General features: G+C 42.9%; 1 protein-coding gene across 1 annotated transcript in view; it reads right to left on the reverse strand.

Annotated features, from left to right (window-relative positions):
* Positions 1–219: 219 nt before the first annotated feature.
* ALDH7A1 (aldehyde dehydrogenase 7 family member A1) overlaps positions 220–20,935 on the reverse strand; it is a 59,607-nt gene continuing 38,891 nt past the window's right edge. The window contains exons 9-18 of the mRNA XM_040415973.1: positions 11,120–11,217; positions 10,217–10,258; positions 9,206–9,300; positions 9,031–9,115; positions 5,820–5,926; positions 5,632–5,748; positions 4,055–4,152; positions 3,800–3,873; positions 867–942; positions 220–638 (exon numbers count right to left, since the gene is read on the reverse strand). Coding sequence (XP_040271907.1) covers positions 584–638; positions 867–942; positions 3,800–3,873; positions 4,055–4,152; positions 5,632–5,748; positions 5,820–5,926; positions 9,031–9,115; positions 9,206–9,300; positions 10,217–10,258; positions 11,120–11,217 — 847 coding nt within the window. The 3' untranslated portion in view covers positions 220–583. The remainder of the gene's footprint in view (positions 639–866; positions 943–3,799; positions 3,874–4,054; positions 4,153–5,631; positions 5,749–5,819; positions 5,927–9,030; positions 9,116–9,205; positions 9,301–10,216; positions 10,259–11,119; positions 11,218–20,935) is intronic.

Consider the following 20,935-nt stretch of genomic DNA (forward strand, 5'->3'; position numbering starts at 1 on the left):
TTGTATAGGATTGGATAACCCCTTTAACACTAACCGCACCTACTTTCCCAACCATATTTTAAAACTGGAGTGAGTGGTGTAAGAATGCAAAAAGTTGCACCCCCCCCATAGTGTTTATCTGTCGACAGAGAAGGCAACACACCATGGACTCTAAACCACTGCCGATATAACCGATTATACTTGTAGTGGAAGGGAAAGAAACAGCACACCAACATATAATGCAATGAGTCACTAGAGAAATGCTTTATGCCAAAAGTTCATTTGCAAAGTACAAACTGGGACTACAAAACAGAAAGGTTTATATTTCGCTCCAGAGTTGAGCCGCTGATCTGCAATAATCCCTAATAATGAAGAAGATGGCTTCCAGCGGGATATTTTTGATGTAACAGTTGTCACCTTGTGGTCCAGAGTTCACTGGTCCTAATGATTAGAATTTTCTTATCTTAACTTATGTGACTGGTTTATTTGGGAATGCAGTCATCCATAAAGTACTGAATTTATGGAGAAGTCTTTAGCTCCATGTTATGGCTCATCCGTTTTACCATTTTTCCTGAAAGTTGGAAGACTGCCACCCAGTGACAATTTACTGGAACTTTATTCCTTGCGCCAACGGCAAATCTTTGCTGTAGTTGATTGTGCTGAAAGTAAGATGGATAAAATTTAGGGAATGCACTCATGTATGTACAATGATTTATAAAGTTTGGTAGAAATACCCTCTTTCTAATGCTCCTACCCCTACAAAAGGGTACACACACACCTCCTAGCATACCAAGTACAACTGTCCTTGTGCTTTCCATTCTCGCCTATGTGTTCTTGTTTTTTTACATTAAACTATGCTAACATCTATTAGAATATAATCCCCTTACCACGTAGATCTTCGCATATAATGTTTCCAGGAATCGCTACCAGACTCTCTACCGCCTCCAGTGTGTTTTTCACCACCTGAGAATGAAAATAAGAAGAGTGATAGATTACATAGGCTAACATGCAGAAATGTGCCTGAACCTATTTACCCTTTGTAGGAAGGCGCAAGGGACCGTTGTTGACGGAAGGTATGTGTCACCGAGGTTCCTGGCCTCGGTGGAGTAAGAGCCAGTTTTCATGTGTCAGCAGCAGTTGCTATTTGACACCTTGCTATTTAGTATAGCTGTAATAGCTGATCCGGGACGGCTCCAACTGGGAGTAGTCAAAGTGCTGGGTGGGTGACCTCTTCCCATGTTCCAGGCCGGGTCTTGACTAGCCTATATAAAAAAAACCCAGCCAGCAGTGTCAGCTGGTGGTAATTACCTCTCTCTCTGACAGGAGAGGCCTGAGTTTGGGAGGTCTGCTCTGTCCTGAGCAATGCCAATCGGGTGTGAACTAACACCTAGGATAACAGGTGACTCTTTTGCTGTATGAGCTGTATAGGTGTGAATGAACACCAAAACTGCAAATGGACTGTCGTACTGTTTTGTTGCCATAAGTGTGAATAAAACAGTGACTTTTTGAGTTACAAACTGGTCTTTGCCTCTATACTGTGTCCGCTTGTCCTGTCTACCAGAGCGAATCCCCACACCTTCCAGTACAGCAATAGGACTGTGCAGAATATGAGCGCTGTCTTCAGAGCAGTATGTGTTGTGTGTGTGTGTCTTTGCATACATGGGCACTTTGAAACATGTTGTCACAATACAAACAATGGGAAATTAAACTCAATTTTTAAGTAGCTGCAATAGAGCAGTGCCACCCAGTGGACAGATTCTATGTTCAAAATTCACGCTGTACATTTTTCATCACTGTAAGGGCTCATTCATACGACCATATGAATGAGTCCGCATCCGTTCCGCAATTTTGTGGCTTGGATGTGGATCCATTCATTTAAAAAAATATAGAGCAATTGAGGACAAGAAAAGGCATTTCTATAAAGGGGCCGTCCGCTCCGTTCCGCAAATTGTGTTTTTCGGATCCGTAATTTGCAGACCGCAAAACATGGCGCGGTCATGTATTCAGACCAGGTTTAAAAAAATAAATAAATGTATACTTGGCCACCCTCCCACTGAAAGCAATGGAAAGCAGATTCAGCACTGCTGCTGGCCACCCTTACGGCATGCAACCTGCCAGCAAAAAACGCTGTGTGAATAGGGCCCAACTTAGTATGTGTGTGTGTATTAAACTGCCCTGTCAAAAGATTGTAAATCGCTTTCCCCATAACAGTGATTTGGTGCTGGACAAAAGAGTATATAGGGGAATTTATCATCAGAGTAACTTAAGTCAGATTTACTTGAGTCTACATTGACATAATTTTCACCAAATTTAGCAAATGTCGTGTAATTTTGAAAATTTGTCTTCTATTTAAACCTAACACTTATCTAGAAAAGGTGCTAGTTTTCCTATTCTACCCTGCTACTGGAGTGACATTGGAACTTTTTTGGGCAACTTTTTTTTAATTATTTTTAAAAGCCTCAATGATAAATCTGGAATGAAAGTCATTAAAGGGGTTGGCCAATCCTAAGAAAACCCCCCCCCCCCCCACGATAGGGAGACTCGTCCCCGCCTGCCATTGGCTGCTACAGCCCCCCCCTCCCCCCCCCCACACCGGATGTTTTCATCAGTGCACGGGGAGAAGAAGCAGCGGTGGTGCGGGGACCAGGAGCGGCCCGTGGAGCCGGGTAAGTACTATATATTCAGCAAGGGGGGCCCAAAATATGGGGGGATATTGTATAGGATTGGATAACCCCTTTAACACTAACCGCACCTACTTTCCCAACCACATTTTTCATCACTGTAAGGGCTCATTCATACGACCGTTTGAATGAGTCCGCATCTGTTCCGCAATTTTGTGGCTTGGATGTGGATCCATTCATTTTAAAAAATATAGAGCAATTGCGGACAAGAATAGGCATTTCTATAAAGGGTCCATCCGCTCCGTTCCGCAAATTGTGGAATGCACACGGGCGGGATCCGTAATTTGCAGACCGCAAAACATGGCGCGGTCGTATTCAGACCAGGTTTAAAAAATGTAAAAAAATGTACACTTGGCCACAGTGGAAAAAATACATAGTATGCCAACAGTTGGACACTACAAAATATACTTTATCATTTATTATCATTAATTTATAATATTTAATGTCTTGTATTTCAATATAGTATGTAAATAATTATTGTATAAAGCACTGTAGTAATGTAAGAAAATAGCAAATTGTAAAATAAAATAGAATGCTTTGACATATATTTGTCCCATAGAAAAAAGGGGGATACTAAAGCATATAGATTACCTAGGATAAGGTTTTCAGATGCATATTGACTTTAAAAGGCTATGTACACCTTTGGGGACAATTTTTAAAAAAATTATTATTGCATTGCTTATTTTGAGCTAAAAATCCTTTTTTAAATTGGTCTTTATTACAAATATGGAGTCCTTTTCCGTACATGACTGAGATGCTCTAATAGAGTTATCTGAATTCAGCCAGCTAATCTGAGGGCTCCTTATCTCTGCTCTCTGACATTATAAACACTTATAGCTCAGTTCTTATCTTACTGATTAAGAATGTGGCTTAAATAAGTGTTTATGACCTCTTAGTAATTTAGAGATAAGGGTTATTAGAGGACTGGCACAAAGTAAAAGTAAAAAGTACAATTCACACAGCAAGACAATTAACCTTCTGTGACAGAACAGCTCAATATTTTTGAAAGACCAATTGAAAAAATGATTTTTATCCCAAAAGGAGTAAAATGCAATGAAAAAAAATTGCCTCCAAAAGGTGTACATGGCCTTTAAGTTTTTAGGACAATTTTAAGTTTGCAGAATTAAGATGTTATATACCAAAGGCTCCGCCAATCTCCGCTCCGCTAGTTGGAATATTGACATTCACCACACCACAGTCAGATCCTTTGGGACTTTAAGAAAAACATTGTATTAAATTAAATGTATACATAGGCAATATGTGATCAATGCTGTACATCACAAGGAAAACTTTTAAAAACAAGAAAAACTATCCTTCACAATTATTAGCAATTTAAAAAAAGACTGAACAGGGTCAATAATTTTCATGTGTTATTTATAGAAATAAAAAAGTACCCAAGCCAACGGAAAATTCTTCCCAGGTCTTTGGTAAAGATGCTACTTGAAAGTCCCTGCTTCACCTCATTATTCCATGCAAAGGCTTCCTCCTCAGTCTGCCAGAGATAAAATATGTTCCTTCATTACTGTTAGCCTTATGACACAACACATTAAAAAAATAGTATTTTTTAGATTTTACTGTTCTGTTTTTAGAAGATAAAATAAAAAATCACGTCCAAGTTTCTTCTTTTTGATGTATTTAAAGGGGTTTTCCCGAGACCAGAAACTTTTTTTCATATGGCCAGGGGAAAAAAAAATAAAAATTATCACCTGCTCTGGTTCTGAGCTCTAGTGAACTGGAAATGTTACAGGCCGTCCGTTACAGGCCACTGCTGCCAGCCAAACAATTGCCTCAGCAGTAACATGTGCAGGCACGTCACATCACACTCCCAATCCAGCGGGGACTCAGAGCACCAGTGATCAGGTGAGTTTTAGGGTTTTTTTGCACCCTGCTTGGCCATATGAATAAGAGGAACCTGGCTTCTGAGAACCCCTTTAGCTATTGAGCTAAACCCAAAGGTTTATAATCAGTTCAGAAAAAAAATGTTATGTGTAAGCTACTCTAAGCAATTATCAGACTCTAGGAATGATGCTTAAAGGGGTATTCCCACCTGAGACAATGGGGTCATATTTCTAGGATATGTCCCCATTGTCTAATAGGCGCAGGTCCCACGGACCGGGAAGGTGGTGGCTGGAGGATCCCGGGTTTCCCTGGGTCTAGCCACCACCAAGCTCTCTCCCCATAGAAGCCGGCGGCCCCAAAGAAATGAATGGAGGGCGGCTGCGCACGCGCAGTACACCCTCCACCACTTTTAGGGCTCCGTTCTAGGTGTTGGTCCCAGAGGTGGGTCTCACACCCATCAGATAATGGGGGCATATCCTAGCAATATGTTCCCATTGTCCGAGATGTGAAAACCCCTTTAAGTTAACCACACGCACCAGTATCTCCATCATCATGGGCGTCTGTGAATACAGTATCTATGTAGCCCATAAACTATAATAGAATTACTTCCAAACCATGTATCAGGAAATGACCCACACTTATTAATGGTTTATGATGGACTGAAGAATTCTGTGAGCACAGTTTCCTAAAATTTATTAAAAGGCACATATTGATAAATGGGGGCGTTCTGAATGGTGTCTTTTTACAGATCTCCATTTGCACCGCTATCTTGCTCAGTTTTTGACAAATTAATCTAAAACTATGTTTACTTGCGCAGTATACTTACCTTTTCAATTCAGGAGCGAGAAGACATAAGACAAATGCTGCACACTTTAAAAAAAAACACTACACTTTTTGACTTGTGCAATTTCTGCCAACATCAGGCACTAAAACTAAAAAATAAAATGTGGGCCAATGTGTCCCTTGATTATATAATTATTAAAATGTGAATTCCATAGAAAAGTACTTTAAGTAAAAAACTGTCTGAGCAATGAATATAACCCCATATCCCATCACTCTATGTAACAGACATGACTATTCTATAGTCTATTCCCAAATGCCAAATCTTATTAAAAAAAAATATAAAATGTACCTTAAATTTGAGGATGTAAAGTATTGGAGCAAATGTTTCTTTATGAACAATGGGGGAATCGTGAGCAAGGCCAGTCATGATTGTTGGTTCCACAAAATTCCCTGGACGATCAATAACCTTCAAAAGAGATATATCGTGACCCAAACTGATTTCATACTTTGATGCGCTCTCTGTCTGCTTACACTTACCTTACCACCACAAACAACTCTGCCGCCTTCACATTTGGCTTGTTCAACGGCGGACAGAAACATTTCCACTGCTTGCTTTGTGTGTAAAGGTCCACATAGGGTGTCGGCTGCAGAAAAAGAGGAAAGCAATGTTGTGAGTTCTATTTCTGCTGCTAGAGGGAGAGTGACTTGTGCAGATGGAGGTGGCCGAGAAGAGGCAGCAGCAAGACCGGTGTCGGGGCCCACAGCACAGCTGCCAGAAGAAATGAGCGCTTCCATCAATACAGATGGAAGCTCTCATTGCTGGAGCGCTGGGAGCTGTGGTCCTGTCACTCACTGCTCAGCTCCCCGCGCTCCTCACCTTCTTCAGGCCAGCCGCGCTATGAATGGTGAAGCAGGAAGACTTCTCCCTGCTCTACCATTAAGCCTGCAGGCACGGATCGCACTGCCGGCCGGTGTGGGCGAAGCCTGTAGTCTGGTAATCTGCATATGCTCAGCCCACACAGTGCTGCAGAGCGATCTGTGCCTGCAGGGAAGAGAGGACTGTGAGCTTCAGGAATGGGACAAGGTGAGTAGGTACTGTTTTTTTTTGTTTTTAATACAGAGGATTTTATTACTAAGGAGGGGGCATAGAGGACTTCATTACTATGGACGGGGCATTTCTACTATGAAAGGGGCAAAATGGGGATTATTACTGTGAAGGGGGCACAAGGGGGATAATTACTGTGAAGGGGCACAGATAGGGCATGACAACTGTGAAAGGGGCACAGAGAGAGCATAACTACTGTGAGAGGGCACAATGTGGGCATAACTACTGTGAGAGGGCACACATCTGTACAAAACTTCTGTAAAGGTTGTACAATGAGGGCAATACTACTGTGAGGGGGTACAATTTTTTTTTGGAGGGGGGTGCCAAACACTATAGGCACGTCACTAAAGCAGGGAACTATTTGCTCCCAGCTCCACCATTGAGCTGCCAGTGCTCCACAGCAGCAGCACGATGTCCTCACACATGGTCCGGCTGATCTGTGTAGGAGGAGGAGCGAGGCAGGCTGTGAATCAGCCTCTGCTCCTCCTACACAGCAGCGAGATGTGTCACAGTATCCTGCTGCTGCTGATGGGGAGCGCAGATCATGGGAGGAGCCAGGTGACTGAGGCAAGGAGTATTTATTGTTTTTTTTTCCCCCACTTCCTGTGAAGGGGGCACATATCTTGGCATATGTCCTGTGGAGGGGGCACATATCTTGGCATATGTCCTGTGGAGGGGGCACATATCTTGGCATATGTCCTGTGGAGGGGGCACATATCTTGGCATATGTCCTGTGGAGGGGGCACATATCTTGGCATATGTCCTGTGGAGGGGGCACATATCTTGGCATATGTCCTGTGGAGGGGGCACATATCTTGGCATATGTCCTGTGGAGGGGGCACATATCTTGGCATATGTCCTGTGGAGGGGGCACATATCTTGGCATATGTCCTGTGGAGGGGGCACATATCTTGGCATATGTCCTGTGGAGGGGGCACATATCTTGGCATATGTCCTGTGGAGGGGGCACATATCTTGGCATATGTCCTGTAGAGGGGGCACATATCTTGGCATATGTCCTGTAGAGGGGGCACATATCTTGGCATATGTCCTGTGGAGGGGGCACATATCTTGGCATATGTCCTGTAGAGGGGGCACATATCTTGGCATATGTCCTGTGGAGGGGGCACATATCTTGGCATATGTCCTGTGAAGGGGGCACATATCTTGGCATATGTCCTGTGAAGGGGGCACATATCTTGGCATATTTACTGTGAGGGGGCACATATCTTGGCATATCTACTATGAAGGAAGCATATCTACTGTGAAGGGGCATATATCTGTGAGTAGACCTGAGGGTCTGAAACACAGGGTAGAAAATAAAAGTAGGCACATAAGGACTGATTCACATATATCCGCTCTGTAGCATGCTCTGTGTAAGGTATTTAATCTACAATACATGCAGTTTCATTGCTGTAAGCGCCGTGCAAAATGCCACAAGGGGGCCCACTGAGACTTTATTGCCCAAGGGCCCACATGAACCTGGAGCCGGCCCTGGGCAGCAGCATAGTGCTGAAATTCACAGGAACAATCAGGGCTGGGGAGTATGAATAAAGGTACCGACTCGAGTGGGAAAAAAAATAAAATCTTATTAAGATTGTATAATTAATTCAACTTTCTTAGGAAGTTTAGAAATGCTCCAATAAAATATTTATGTTCTATCAATCTAAGGCTCTTATTTTACTGCCAGAGATGTTGCCCCAGTGGTCACTGCTTTGCCACCAACAGACAGTAGTAGAGAGGTTGATCGCATACACTTAACCCACTCAGATGCCATGATCAAATGTGACCCCAAGCATCTGGGAGGTTTAAGACCAGGAGAGCACGATCCTGACCATGTACCAGCTCCCCACGGCGAGGTTCAGGGGAGCCGGATGTAGTGTGCGGCAGCCTCTGTACTCAGGAGTGGTACAGAGTTGCTGCACATCAGTTCCTATGGAGAGCCTGCCAATCTAATGATTGCTTGTTAAAGACTGCCTGTCCAAAAAAGAAAGTTGCCACCTGGATTTAACTAAGCAAGTAGGTATGAGCCTCCTATTGGATAATTACTGCATGGGCGATTATCTTTCAGCTGGCAAGAAGTTATTTAACCCCAACTGGTGCAATGAGTTGCTGCTCATTTATTAAACAACCATGTCGACAACCATGTCAGCAGCAGGCACTCACCCATAATTTTTTCAATGGTTAGCTAAGCAGCAGGCCCTCGCCCACAATTTTTTCGATGCTCAGATCAGCAGCAGGCACTCGCCCATAATATTTCAGAGAGTCAGCTCAGCAGCAGGCCCTCGCCCGTAATTTTTTAGAGGGTCACCAGCAGGCCCTTGCCGGTCTCTCTGGTGGCTGGTAACATGGGAATGCACATACAGTAGGACAATGCTTTTTCCTATAGTGTGCAAGCACGTCCACCGCTGCAGGATTATAGGGTGGTCATAACCCCTGGATACAAGCGGTGTGTAATGTGATGGAAAAAGGAGTCCAGCCAGCAAAGGAGGCAATATGGATAATTACAATTTCTCTACATGATAAATGCCATTTAATTACTCATCACACTACTTGCATTCTAAATGGGTAACAGGTAAAAGACACAGCAAGTAAGTATCCAGCATATGAACTGCCACTGGAAAAAGGGTGTATTTTACTCACGTTCACATGGGTCTCCAATGCGTACTTGAGCATAAGCTTTGGAGAGTTTTTCCACAATGTCATCATGAATGCTCTCTTGTAAAAACTATAAAAAGAACAGCAACACAGTTAAGCCATAAAAAAACAAATAAGAGTGCAGCCCATGGGAGTCATAAAAGACAACTAATCATCTCACCAGCCGCCTGGCCGTGGTGCACCTTTGACCCGCAGTGCCCACAGCAGCAAACAGGACAGATGGGGTAACCAGATTAAGATCAGCATCTTCAAACACTGTAGGATGAAATCACATACATTAATGCTTAGTAAAGCCACATTTTATAAATCAATATTGCAGAGGACATCTGAGGAAAGGTCAGTGACCTGCACTTCAACATCTCAACTGTACAAGGAAGACTTCCAAAACAGTAACGTAATAATCTTCCCTCTTCAATCCATGTAGTATACATACATTCATACATTATATCACACAACAATTCCACATATAGACTTTACCGAGTACAGACATTTGTAGGCGGATGTACAAATGACATACTATGGATAGATTTTATAAAAAAAATATATCTATATAAAGAAAAAAATTTGGGGATTAATACAGTAATCTTTAACTTTGCTTTGAATTATAGTGTTATATGCGGCAAAAAAAAAAACTCTTTATGTACAATAAATAGGGAAGAGTGAGCACAGTGATAGGTTTACTGTCTACAAGCACTATAGGTTCTCACTGTATATAGCCAACACTGAGAAAAGATACTGGAGGTAGGCGGAAGCTTAAAGAGGTGTTCCTGGACTAGAATATTGATGACCTATCCTCAGGCCATCCACAACTGCCATCAATCAACTGTTTGAAGAGGCTGCAGCACTTTGGCGAGTGCTGTGACTTCCACACAGAATACCAAGCACAGCGCCAGCGCTTGTATAGCAGCTGCTTTTGGTATTGCATCCTAGGTCCATTCACTTGAATGGGATTGAGCTGCACATAGGATATGTGACTGGCCTAGGAAGAGGCCGCAGCACTCACCAGAGAGGTCAGGCCTCTTAGTGCTGGCAGTCAGACCCTCATCAATCAGGTATTGATCACCTAACCTGAGGCTAGGCCATCAATAGTCTAGTCTCCTTTACATATAATTTTTTATAGACCAAAGGAGCTGGAATTCAGTTGCCTACATGTGTCACTTTGCACACTCACCAACAATGGCATTGTTTCCTCCAAGTTCAAGTAACTTTCGTCCTTAAAAAAAAATAGAACATCCGTAAAATGCAATCATTTACGAGCAAACAGCTAGATATGGGTATCTTGTACTGTGTGTAAGTATCAGCTATGGGGCACCACTCAAAATATAGAATATGTATTTATTGTACAGAAATAGAAGGTAATTCAGATAACTCAGAATGGATCCTGCTTATTGGTTTCCTTAGCAGACCGGACTGCACTGGGGCCTCTTAAAGAGAAACTGTTGTGAAAATGCTATTCTTTCAATTGTATTATTTTCTTCTAATACACAATGACATACAAATACAGTGGCCTTTAATTTAAATGTGAATACTGTTATTAATATCTGACTTCTAGTATTATATATCCTATAATACTCTATATAACATACCTCAATTGATGCTGCATGCCCAAACCTTGAGTGATACAGATTTTTGTCTCGCAGTGTGGTCAGATACAGAGGCGCGGATCGGAAGTCCACTGAAGCACTACAAAGCACTTCCGTGGGATTTCGGTCCGTGCATCCACACCGCAAAAAAAATTGAACATATTTTGTGCGGTGCGGACTGTCTCTTGTATATTCAAGTCAATATGCAAACGACATGCACATGGACGGTGCCCGTGCATTGAGGACTGCTATTTGTGGTACGCAGCACGGGGATGGGACACACACCCTCATGTGCATGAGCCCTTAAACTACAGCCAATCTGTGTATTGATCCACTGGTCAATCTACTGCACAAATCCCAGTTTCAGATGCATAGTCCTGTTGTGCATTATCAACAAAATCCATACCAGACTTTCTCATGGCAAATCCTTACTGTGTGAACATAGCCTTACAAGGTCTCAAAATCCAAACACGTCTTTCTCGTTGACTTACCAAACCTTTCTTGAACCTTCAGAGCCACTTGTTTTCCCACATTTGTACTGCCGGTGAAAGACACTAGGTCAACACGCTCATCTTTGGCAATGGCATTTCTAAAATTCAGGAAATAAAAATTTATTTAATAAGATAGGGCATCAATTTAAAGAACCGGTAATCTCCTTAGATCCTATACATAGACGTTAACTAGATCAGTGTACCTTCTCCTAAGCAAAGTACCCATACTGAAAAAATGAGGGCCATGACCATACACTGTACTGCCTTTTTCTGGTTCTGAGATCCTCTGCCGGATCTCAATACTGGAAAACACAACTCAAGTGTGAAACAGGCCTAGGGCAAAATTTTCACCCGATTCATGTTTTTCTCCCAGGAGATAAGTCACCACTGGAAGTGTCTGGCATCGGCTTTCTTGGCCATTGAAAACACATACATATTCGGCCAAGCCGAACGTGTATGTGTATAGGGTAGGAAAAAAGAAAAACAACAACACTTACGCCAGCACCATCTGTATTGCTCTCCGTGCATGGACTCACTCCAGCTTGTGTGGTTGTAATCCAAGAAACAAAAAGGTAAATGTCCAGCACAGGAAAATAAAATATTGATGCTTTATTGGAAATGATTAAAAATCCATCTCCACAAATCCAGTGTACATTTAAGGTCGATGCGTTTCAAACACGTCGGCCTTAAATGTACACTGGATTTGTGGAGATGTTTTTTTTATCATTTTTTCAATAAAAGCATCATGGTGTATTGGGGAAGCCTGGAGAGAGACAGGAGAGACAGCTGGCAGCTAAATGGTCGTTTGGCCGACAGCAATTGAATGTGTCTGACTGGAGGAAAGTGAAAAAACACCAGGCGAACCAACAACGCAGGATCATTCAGATAAGAGGCGTGCTGCAAGGGCACACAGGGAGAGAGGTGCTAACCTTCTGGGGTTATGTTTACCAGCCACAACACTGGGAGTAGTACATCTAGCAAATTGTGGTAGTAGATATCAAGTACCTCTGAAGAAGTCAGGAGAGCAGATAAAATAAAAGGCTGGAGAGTATCACTTGCCAGATAGGTGGTAAGTATAGCAGCCCACAACAATGTGAGATTTTAAACCTGAAAATGAACATATGAGTAGAGGAAAGATAAGTGATTGTCAGGGGCATTGCTAGGCTAAAGCATTCGGGGCCTGGGCCCCTGACGTTTTGTCCCAGGCCCCGAATGTACTGCCTGCTAGATACAACTGTATTGCCATCCTCAGGACAGCAATACAATTAGATCTAATGCACTGCAAGATCTGAAGGACCTGTGATGACATCACAGGTCATATGATCAGTACAGAAGGCACGGGCTGAGAAGGACCTGCAATGATGTCACCATCATGTGACCAGTGTAGGAGAGGAGGGCCTTCAGCAGTGAGGAGGAAAAGTCCTGGAGAAGAAGCTGTAGCGAGGTCTGCTACATGAGGAGAGGTAAGTGAAGGGAGAGGCAGAGCAATGCTGGGAGCTGTGGTTATTTAACTGGGACTGTATGTTCGGGCTGAGGGGAGTGATATCATGGGACTAAATGTTCAAGGGTGATGTTATTTACAGGAGGCTGCATGTTGATGGTGGCTGGGGGAGGGAGTGATGTTATTTACATGGGACTGTCTGTTGAAGAAGGCTGTGGGAGGGGGTGATGTTATTTACATGGGACTGTATATTGATGGTGGCTAGGGGAGGGAGTGATGTTATTTACATGGGACTTTATGACGGAGGGAGAGAAATAGTGTTATTTACATGGGACTGTATGGTGGATGGTCTGAGGAATTATAGTTTGTGAGGAAACTAAAGGGAGGAATTTAACTACAGGGGGCACTGCAGGGGAGAGCATTATAACAGTAGGGGGCAATATAAATACTGGGGGCATTTTAAATCCAGGCGACATTAGGCGTTCATATTACTACTAAGGGCTCTATAGGAGGGACTTCTAGATCTGCCTTATTTCTACTAAGAGCACTATGAAGGGGGGGGGGGGGGTCTTATTACTACTAGGGTTCTTCTACTAATGGGAGCACTTTTGGGGACAGTATTACTAATGAGGGCATTCTAGAAGGGAATTGCTATTGGTGGTACTTGGAGGAGCACTATTACTATGGGGGGGGCTATCTGTATGGCACTTATTTTTCTTCAGGATAGTATTTGGGGGTATTAGGGAGCACAGCAAGCAGCAGGATAACACTGTGGGGACTCCAGTTTGGGGGATGATGATAGAAATGTGAGGAACCTAAGATGTCTGTGTGTCACACTCTGCAGAGACAAGGCACGGCTGAAAGAAGTTGTCTGGACAGTACAGCATGCTGCAGTGTTATTCCAGCCGCCTCTTGGCATGTTTTCTGTGCTGTGGCGGGACTTCCGGCCTGCCCCCATTATAGTGAATGGGCCTGGAGTGGACTTGCAGCGGCACAGTGCAATAGTGGTAACACGATTCTGACAGGCTGTTCCCCCGCCGGAACAGCCTGCCAGAGAAGGCTACTGCTAGTGTAAAAGTAGCCTTAGAGAACTGGACCATATTCATTGGGGCTTGGGCTCCAGATCTTTTTAAACCCTAGCAAAGCCCCTGGTGATAGTTTCTTTGGCTCAGTAAGACTTGAACAATCTTGGTTAGCTACCACCCCTTTGCTGAAACTCTGTAGACCAGTTCCGGCACGGCAGCACAGTTCTATGAGTCAGTTGTAACATAGTAGGTCCTGTATGTGCTCAGTCAGCATAGACGCTACTAACCCCAAACTACTGTGGCACTGTATTTGCCGGAACTGGTCCACTGAGTTTGAGCCAGGGATGGCAGCCGACCAAGTTTATGTGAAGTTAGTTTCTTCGGCTCTTCAGTAAGACTTGAACAATCAATATCGTGATTGCTTATCTTTTCTCTACTGATATGTTCCCATGTTTCTACAAGCGGATGTACTATCGACAAATAATTTTTAGTTTCAAAATCTCACATTGTTGTGTCTTCTGTATGTAACCTAATGAAATCAACAATGCAGTGACTAAATGCGTTGCCAAATGAACTTTTCAAGAATACCTTGATTTGCATGGGCGGTAAAACCTGCCAAAATTAAAATTAAATTGAAAAACCTAAAATTATAATTAAAATAACGTTTTAATATTTCAATTTCATCTAGTGTCTGCAAAATGCATGCCAAAATTAAAAAGAAAATTCAATTCCTCCATTTGAATTTTCTTTTCCAACTCCAGTGTGGGTCATAAGTGTAAAAAATAAATAGCCTTTTTCATTTTAAATTTCCACTTTACCAATTAATTCTCCTCTTTCTACAGTGGATTTTTCATGTCAAAATCATAAATCAAATGAAAACACCAAGTAGAAACTGAAAATGGTAGATTGAGATTTCAATTTCATCTCTTGCAGGCATTTCCCTGCCAAAAGTCAAATGAAAAAGTAAGCCTATTTGAAATTTCATTTTAACATTGTACTAACATTCAGATTCATTTAAATGAGCAGTATTCTTCGTATACCGACTTCTATAGAGAATATCAGACCGACTATTAGATCGAATACGGCGCTCCTCTGAGTGAAAGTTTAAACCCCGAGCTGATACAAATGCGTGATCTAAATTAGCTTCTGTTGTAAGATGCCTAACCTTAGTGACCCTGTATAAGATCTAAAAGGGACAGACAGAGCAGACAAGCACAAACTTTAAGGAATAAGAATTGTAAAATGTATAATATATATATATATATATATATATATATATATATATATATATATATATATTTTGCTGTTATTAATAAAATGTAAGCGATCGTGTTTTTAAAAATATACAGAAACTGTTAAAACTCAAATAGTGAATTAAGAACCAATCCCAGATTCCCCAGACGAAGCAGGTAGCAAAATCCGGATCGGGCAGGAATACAATTTTTTATGTGTGATGTTAAAAGAACAGACTTTGTAAGTATAATAAAACCCAGAGAATGTTTTTTTCCTTTTGAAGCGATAACTGTTTCTGCTGCCGGTTCGTTCAGAGATCGAGGGGGCTGAAACCAGAGACTGAGAATAAGTGCTCTGGAACAGGGATTGTGTGCGAACTGACCTCTACTTAAAGCACCTTCAGCATGGACCCAAACTTTATTTTTATGTGCTATTATTACAGGGAGAACGGACCTACTCCCCGATTCTGGGACTGCAGCTTTTCATTATTTTTAGAAACCGCACACAAAACGCTCTGTTTAGTAGTTATTTAATTCCTGACTGACCAGACAGTGATTCTGTATGTCCACTAGAGGGCGCTGTGCTTCTCCACATTTCCAACAGCTAAGGCTACTTTCACACCTGCGTTAGGTGCGGATCCGTCTGGTATCTGCACAGACAGATCCGCACCTATAATGCAAACACTTCTATCCGTTCAGAACGGATCCGTTTGCATTATTCTGTCAAAAAAAAGTCTAAGTTAAAACGGATCAGTCCTGACTTACATTGAAAGTCAATGGGGGACGGATCCGTTTTCAATTGCACCATATTGGGTCAGTGAAAACGGATCCGTCCCCCATTGACTTACATTGTAAGTATCACACAGGATCAAGTTTATCATTCCAATAGACGGCGCTGTGACACTGAAATTTTAGTATTGTGCCGAATGCATAGGATAAGATTATGAATCAAATAGATGGTGCCCTCTTTTTGAGGAGTGAATTATACTAGGTTTATGATTATATCATCAACTCTGCTGCCCTGTTAACCCCCTATATGCCGTAGAGCTTAATCACCTACAGCATCTATGGGTTTAATCCGCTCTGCCATACTTGAGCGAGGATGTGGTGGACGTTGCTCCAGAAAAGTGCCAAGAACATTAAAAAGTCACAAATTATGGTACACATATGTCATGCGCCATAATCGGTGACTTTTTTACATCACTATAGTGGCATAAAACGATTAGTAAATGTCCTCCATTGTGTCTGTGTGAGCAAAAATCAGGGTGCATGACTTGCAGAAACGCGGAGCATCCTTGGCATCACTGTGCTGATTGGGAGAGTTCAGACCCCATGATCAGTATTGATGGCCTACAATAGAGCTTAGCAACCTGCGGCCAGGAACGCAGCTATAGCGTAGCTATGTCCTATTCTTGTCCATGTTGCAGACAAGGAGAGGCAGTTACAATAGATCTGCATCCGTGTTTTGCGGACAGTAAAATACTGTACATACATTTGTGTCCATGAGCCCTTAGGGTACACACGACTGTATGTATTTTGTGGTCCGCAAAAACCGGAAGACTGCACCACACAGACCTGTATTGTGCACTGCCATATATCAATATCGTAGGCTGGGGATAAGCAACCTCCGGCACTCCAACTGTTCTGAAACTACAACTCCCAGAATCCTCCTTTCACATCTATGGGAGTTACAAGAACAGCTAAGTAAATGTGCATGTTGGGAGTTGTAGTTTCACAGTAGCTGGAGTGCCGAAGTCAGTGGTGTAGCTAAAGGCTCATGGGCCCTGGTGCAAGAGTTCAGCTTGGGCTCCCTGTCCCTCAGTGCTTTGTGGCCAGGGAAGTAGCCTAAAAGACATGCTGGTGCACAGCCACTACACCCCGGCCACTCAAGCAGCTACATGGTTGGATCGTAAGATCAATGGCTGTTACAGGTGTAGTGGCTGTGTGGCCTGCAAGATTTTACAAAGTAGCAAGACTTTCTTCAGCTCAAACCTACAGTAGTCCTTTAACATCAAGGATTTTATCAATTGTCGCACACGCGGTGTGATCTATAAGATCACGTGCGTGTGCGGACTTGAATACATTGGAAAGACCAAGAGAGCTGCGCAGGCGCCTCGGCGAGCATCTGGGTGATATCACAAATGAACGTGATACACCAGTGGCCCGACATGTAAATGACAATCATGGTGGAGACTCGAATTGTATTCGAGCTATAGGCATTGATAAAATCCCACCGCCGAAACGTGGTGGTGATTGGGACCGCCTTCTATTGCAGCGGAAAGCACGCTGGACCTTCAAATTAGATAAGGTATCCCCTAAAGGCCTGAATGAACATCTCCACTTTGGCTGCTTCCTATAATGTTCCAATTTGGGTTTTCGTTCTCCTTGAAAACCTAATAAAATAAACCTCTAATGTTACCTCAATCTGCCCTTTTCCATCTGGCAGAATGGGCTATATTTTATATAGTGCCCATTAATTGCCTGGCGTCAATTTTTTTAAGCCACAGGCGGGAAATTGAAATATCAAAACCGTAAAAAATACCACCAAATAACTAATATATCTCCACATCAGGGTTGTTATGTGCATCTGTTGGACATATGTCCCGTTGCCCACAGATGCACCATTATACGGTGCTTATACATCAATATGCCTGTATGTACGGACTAAACGTATATCTATGTCATGCCCGCATGTCTGCTCTATATAGACCGATGGTGTGCATCTGATACAATATGTATATATTTAGGAGATGTGCACTGCGGATCCTTTTTCCCCTTCCCCCCCCCCCCCCCCCTTTTTTGTATGCCATCTCTGGCAGCATAAAAGCAACGATGCATAGTAAGGTAACGGCACATCCTAGGATGCAGCACAAACAGTGGAGGCAAGGCGCTAGCGCAGTTAACAGAAATAAATATTGCCCAACGAAAGCTGCATTCTGGATCCTGGCAATTATCTACGCATGCGCGCCTTAGACGTCTTGCACCCGCTCACGTGATCATGGCACGTCATTACATCATGTGATGCGCTTATGCTAGTGCGCATGCGTCGCATTGTATGTGGTGCGTGGGCATGATGCGTAGCGTGAGGGCAGACGTCATCACTGGCCGCCGCCTCGTTGGGTGACGGCCGACGTCATTGGGACGCGCACTGTGTGGATGTACCGACGCGATCCTTTAAAAGAGAAGGCGCGCCGGTAGAGACCAGGTAACATCTATGCCTGCGGTCGCAACTTACGTACCGTGAGAAGGGAGGGGGGTCTTTTCATCTGCTCCCCTTTCCTTTTTTCCTGTCTGTTGTGCACTTACCTGTGCACTTCATTCCATCTGAGAGCCATTGCTCTCGGTGGCCTTTTTTCGTATTTGCTGTCGACCACCTTATCCCCAGCGAACGACTAATTTTTTGGCCCATTCTAGATATATTCCCCTGATGAGAGGAGGGTTTCTTTTTCCCGTTGCCTCAGAAACGTGCATGTAGGGATCCTTTCAGGGCCATACAGGGACCACAATTCCAGGGTTAGGTTCCGGACGGGGGCCCAACTAGTGGGACACCCCGTGGTTAGATCTAAGGGCTACTGTAGGGCTGTGAGGGCCAACTAGGGACATTAAGGAACATCTCCGTGTGATCCCTTTACAGTGCGCTGACCACCGACCTACCGAAGAGGACCACCCTGACCAGAAACACCGAAACAGGAGGTGTCCGGACTATCCATCATCTGTAGGGTAGGACACCTGGTTTCCCAAACGGTGCCGCCGTGCACCTTATGTTGTGGATGTAATTGTGCACACCGTGTTACACGGTCTGCCACTACATCCATACCATTTTGTGTTTTCTGTCGTTTCGTTGTGTATTGTAGTGCATTTTGTCTGTGTTGTGAAATACCTGCTTGTATATTGTTTGCCATCGGTATTTAAGGTGTTGGCATATATCAATGCGGTCACCTTAACCTTTGTGTGGCTTAGGTACTAGCACATATTTGTTCTTGATGCCTAGAGTGTCGCACTTTTCCGATTAAGTGTGGACACAGCTGATACCTTTTCTTATAGTCCCTCTTTTTGAGGAAATTGGAAAACGGTATTGATAAATCAGCCTTTATTGATGCCCACATGGTGTCGGCATATATCGATTGTTGCCGTCACACATTTTTGATTGGGTATCAGTGTATATCTACACCCGTTACCCTCTGTGTCCGACACTATTTGCATTAGTGAGGACACAGCACTACAGCTTTCAAATAAGTAATTTTCCCCCAGTTGTGGGACTTTGAAAGCGGTCTTGTATATTGAGTATTTCCATTTTGAGGGATATATCCCATTTATTTTATTAAAAAGAAGTAAAAGTTAAGTATTAAATAATCCAGATCACTTAAAATTCAGATTCTATGATTTATGTGAGTGATTACATATGATAATCTATTTCTTCCTGATTCAGGGAAGCACATAGCCTTTGCGGTGCCTGAGGCAAAAACTGAAACGGCAACACCTACCCCTCATGCCAAATTTTTGACCTAACCCCTTCTCTTCGGCCAGAGGAGTGACTTGACCAGCATGCACTTTCTATAATACTGGTGTCTTCTTAAGCAGCAAGGGGGTCGCAGGTTGCTGAGCACTATTGTAGGCCATCAATACTGATCATGGGGGTCTGAACTCTCCCAATCACCACAGTGATGCCAAGGATGCTCCGTGTTTCTGCAAGTCATGCACCCTGATTTTTGGTCACAGACACAATGGAGGACATTTACTAATCGTTTTATGCCACTATAGTGATGTAAAAAAGTCACGATTATGGCGCATGACATATGTGTACCATAATTTGCGACTTTTTAAGCTTCTTGGCACTTTTCTGGAAAAACGTCCACCACTCAAGTATGTCAGAGCATATTAACCCCATAGATGCTGCAAGTGATTAGGCACCACGGCATCTAGGGGGTTAACAGGGCAGAAGAGTTGATGATATAATCATAAACCTAGTAATAATTCACTCCTCAAAAAGAGGGCACCATCTATTCGATTCATAATCTTATCCTATGCATTCTGCACAATACTAAGATTTCACCGTCACAGCGCCGTCTATTGGAATGATAAAATTGATCCTGTGTTAGGCTACTTTCACACTTGCGGCAGAGGATCCCGGCAGGCAGTTCAGTCGGCAATACAGACGCAAACTGATGCATTTGTGAGACGGATCCGGTTGTCATCCGGAAAAAAGGATCTGATATTTCTTTTCCTCATTTTTAAAGGTCTGCGCATGCACAGATCGGGAAACTGGATTTGGTTTTCTGGAACACTTAGTACCGGATCCACTTAGTACCTGAATGTTAGAACAACCTTAAAATAAAAATTCTAATGGGTTTTCTTTTTCATTTGACTTTTGGCAGGGAAAATGCCTGCAAGAGATGAAATTGAAATCTCAATCTACCATTTTCAGTTTCTACTTGGTGTTTTCATTTGATTTATGATTTTGACATGAAAAATCCACTACAGAAAGAGGAGAATTAATTGGAAGTGGAATAAAGTGGAAATTTAAAAATGAAATAGGCTATTTATCTTTACCTTTCTTTTTGACACTTGTGACCCACACTGGAGTTGGAAAAGAAAATTCAAATGGAGTAATTGAATTTTCTTTTTAATTTTGGCATGCATTTTGCAGGCACTAGATGAAAGTAAAATGTTAAAACGTTATTTTAAATTATAATTTTAGGTTTTTCAATTTCATTTTAATTTTGGCAGGTTTTACCTCCCATAGATTTGGGCTTCTATACTTACTGACCATCTGGCAAGCGCCCTCTCCAGACTTATTTTACCTGCGCTTTAGTGAATGTGTATGGCTACCCTTTAGGCTACTTTCACACTAGCGTTTGGTGCGGATCAGTCATGGATCTGCAAAAACGCTTCCGTTACAATAATACAACCGCATGCATCCGTCATGAACTGATCCGGTTGCATTAGGTCTTTTATAGCCATGACAGATCCGTCTTGAACACCACTGAAAGTCAATGGAGGACGGATCAGTTTTCTGTTGTGCCAGATTGTGTCAGAGAAAACGGATCCGTCCCTATTGACTTACATTGTGTGCCAGGATGGATACGTTAGTCTCCGCTTCGTCAGGCAGAAATCAAAA

Source organism: Bufo bufo, chromosome 2, assembly GCF_905171765.1.
Source record: "Bufo bufo chromosome 2, aBufBuf1.1, whole genome shotgun sequence".
Classification (NCBI taxonomy): Eukaryota; Metazoa; Chordata; class Amphibia; order Anura; family Bufonidae; genus Bufo; species Bufo bufo.